We start from the raw sequence: 2,635 nt of genomic DNA on the forward strand, positions 1-2,635 counted from the left end.
CTGGGACAGGTAATTTCGCCTCAGAGGGGCCTGGTGTCCTCAGCCATCAATCCCTGAGTGAGGATAATTCTACTTGGCTGCTCCCCCTGCTGGGCCCTGGGAGGCAGCAGGGGACCTGATAGGATCCCTCCCTCGTTCATATTCAGACAGAGGCTTGATCGCAGAGGGAATCAGGGTTGTGTGGGGCAGCACAAGGGGATTCAGGGGGTAGGGGGGACCCAAAGAGGATCATGGAGGGCTTCCTGGAGGAGGCAGGGCCCAAACACAAGGGAAAGTGAAAGTTGCTCAGTTGTGTCCTACTCTGCGACTCCACAGTCCATGGAATTCTCCAGGCCAGGATACTGGAGTGGGTAGTCATTCCCTTCTCCAGGGGATCTTCCCAACCCAGGGAAGGTTAAGAGGAATTGGCCAGGCAAATGGAAGATGACTGAGTCAGCTCTACCTGGTCAGGAGGGCGTGGAAGGGACAGAGCGGAGAGGGGGTCTACAGCCACCAGGGGCTGGAAGGCCAAGATGAGGGGCTCAGACTTCACACAGGAGCTAGGAGGCTTGGGAAGATCCCTCTGGGTGCTGTGTGAAGTGTGGGCCAGGAGAGGTGAGCTGAGAGGTGGGGCAGAAAGGGGCTGTGGCCACGGCCTGATGAGAGGTTGAGGCCAGGGCTGCGGGGACTTGCGGGGAAGTGCACAGTCTCGCCAACCTCTGACTGCACACACGTGGGCAGACCTGCTCACCTCCTCGCCAGATTGGGGAGCGGATGCTGCCGTGTCTGGCGCGCCCACTGCCTTTTTGCTGCCAGGGCTTCCGGCCACCTCCCCGCACCTCAGCCCTGGTCTTGGTCTTGGCGTAGCTCTGTGGGCACAGAGTGAGGAGAGAGTCAGGTTCACAGGAAGATGCTATTGCAGCCGAAAGGCACCAGGCCCACTGACGGGGCAGTGAGCTGGGAGGACCGGCCCGCTGCTGGGGAGCTGGAGAGGAGGCACAGAGACTGGGGCTCCATCAGGTCAAGCACAGAGTGCTTTGGGAGGGAGAGAGGGATAAAGAAGTCAAGAGCTTCCTCCTCCACTCCAGAACGTCAGCCTCAGAAGGGCAGGGGCGCTGCTGCCTGGCACACAGTAGGTGCTTCGTATTTTTTGAATGATTTCCATGTGGTTGTAATTAAAAGGAAGGTAAGGGCTTCCCTGGTGGGCCAGTGGATAAGAATCCATCTTGCAATGCAAGGCACACCAGTTCAATCCATGGTCCCGGAAGATCCCACATGCCTTGGGACAACTAAGCTTGTGTGCCACAACTGAAGCCCACCCCCCACTAGAGTCCATGCTCCGAAACAAGTGAAGCCACTGCAATGAGAAGCTGGTACACCACAACAAAGATTAGCCCCTGTTCGCCAAAACTAGTGAAAGCCGGCGTGCAACAATGAAGACCCAGCACAGCCAAAAATAAAATCAATAAATATATCTATTTTTAAAACAAAAAAAAAAGAAGAAAACAACCTAACTTTTAAAAAAAGGAAAGTGGGGGAATTTCCTGGCAGTCCAGTGATTAGGACTCTGTGCAAGGGGCCCGGGTTCAATCCCTGGTTTGGAAACTAAGATCCCACAAGCCAAGTGGCCAAAAAAATAAGAATAAAATAAAATTTAAAAAATGAAAGGAAGGTGGGATATGGGGAAAGCTGTGGGGGTTAGAATCGGGGAGAGGTGTGGGATGGGGGATCCTGTGAGGCTTCCAATGCCAGGCTAATGACTTCATTCCCAGGGCCATGGGGAGCCAGGCAGGGCTCACAAGACTCGAGGTGGCCACATGAAAGGCAGGGGCCCTGACTGAGAACGGCATCTTCCATGCTCTTGGCACCAAATCCAAACACCCCACATTGCCCCTACTGACCTCCAGGGCCACCCTGGGCTCCCTCTGATCCCACAGGCCTTTGCCTGTGAGGCTCCCACTCCCTCCATGCCAGCCCCACTGCCCCCTCTACCTACTTAGCTCCTGCCTATCACATCCCTGAGGTTAAATGCCCCTTTCTTCTGAGACAACTTCCCTAATGAAACATTTATAGGCATGGCTGCTTGACTCCCACTCTCCCATTCTGACTAGACTGGGAGCTTCATGAGGGCAGGGACCTTGCCTGTCATGTCCCCTAGCAAAATGCCCAGTGCGCAGTGGGTGTTCAGAAAATGCCTAGTGTGAATTCCCTGGTGGTCCAGCGGCTAAGAGCCTAGGGGTGGGGGTGGGCTACGGTCCATGGCGTCGCAAAGAGCACGCAGGCACAGACTAGAGCTTCGTCAATAGCACTGTACTGTCTCACACTTCTGGAAGCCAGAGGTCCAAGATCAAGATGTTAGCAGGGTTAGAGGACTCCCCTCGAGGTCCAGTGGCCAAGCCTCCATGTTTCCAGTGCAGGGGGCCTGGGTTCGATCCCTGGGCAGGGAACTGGATCCCACGTGCCACAGGAAAGACCCAGAGCAGCCCAACAAATAAATAAAGGTATGAGTATAATTAGCAATACATAAAAATAAATCTTAAAAAAATTCTCAGTGCTCACATTTAAGAAAAAAAAAAAATGGCCCATTGGGGAATGGTTCAGGAGAGAGAAAATGAGGCCTGAGCCAGCCATCCAGAGAAGACACAGCACGGCCTTC

General features: G+C 54.3%; 1 protein-coding gene across 2 annotated transcripts in view; it reads right to left on the bottom strand.

Moving 5' to 3' along the window:
• MRPL4 (mitochondrial ribosomal protein L4) overlaps positions 1-2,635 on the bottom strand; it is a 9,612-nt gene that overhangs the window by 2,623 nt on the left and 4,354 nt on the right. For both annotated transcript variants that reach the window (XM_010828381.1, XM_010828382.1), the window contains exon 5: positions 731-848. In XM_010828381.1, coding sequence (XP_010826683.1) covers positions 731-848 — 118 coding nt within the window. The remainder of the gene's footprint in view (positions 1-730; positions 849-2,635) is intronic.

This window comes from Bison bison, unplaced genomic scaffold (genome assembly GCF_000754665.1).
Source record: "Bison bison bison isolate TAMUID 2011002044 unplaced genomic scaffold, Bison_UMD1.0 scf7180017864492, whole genome shotgun sequence".
Classification (NCBI taxonomy): Eukaryota; Metazoa; Chordata; class Mammalia; order Artiodactyla; family Bovidae; genus Bison; species Bison bison.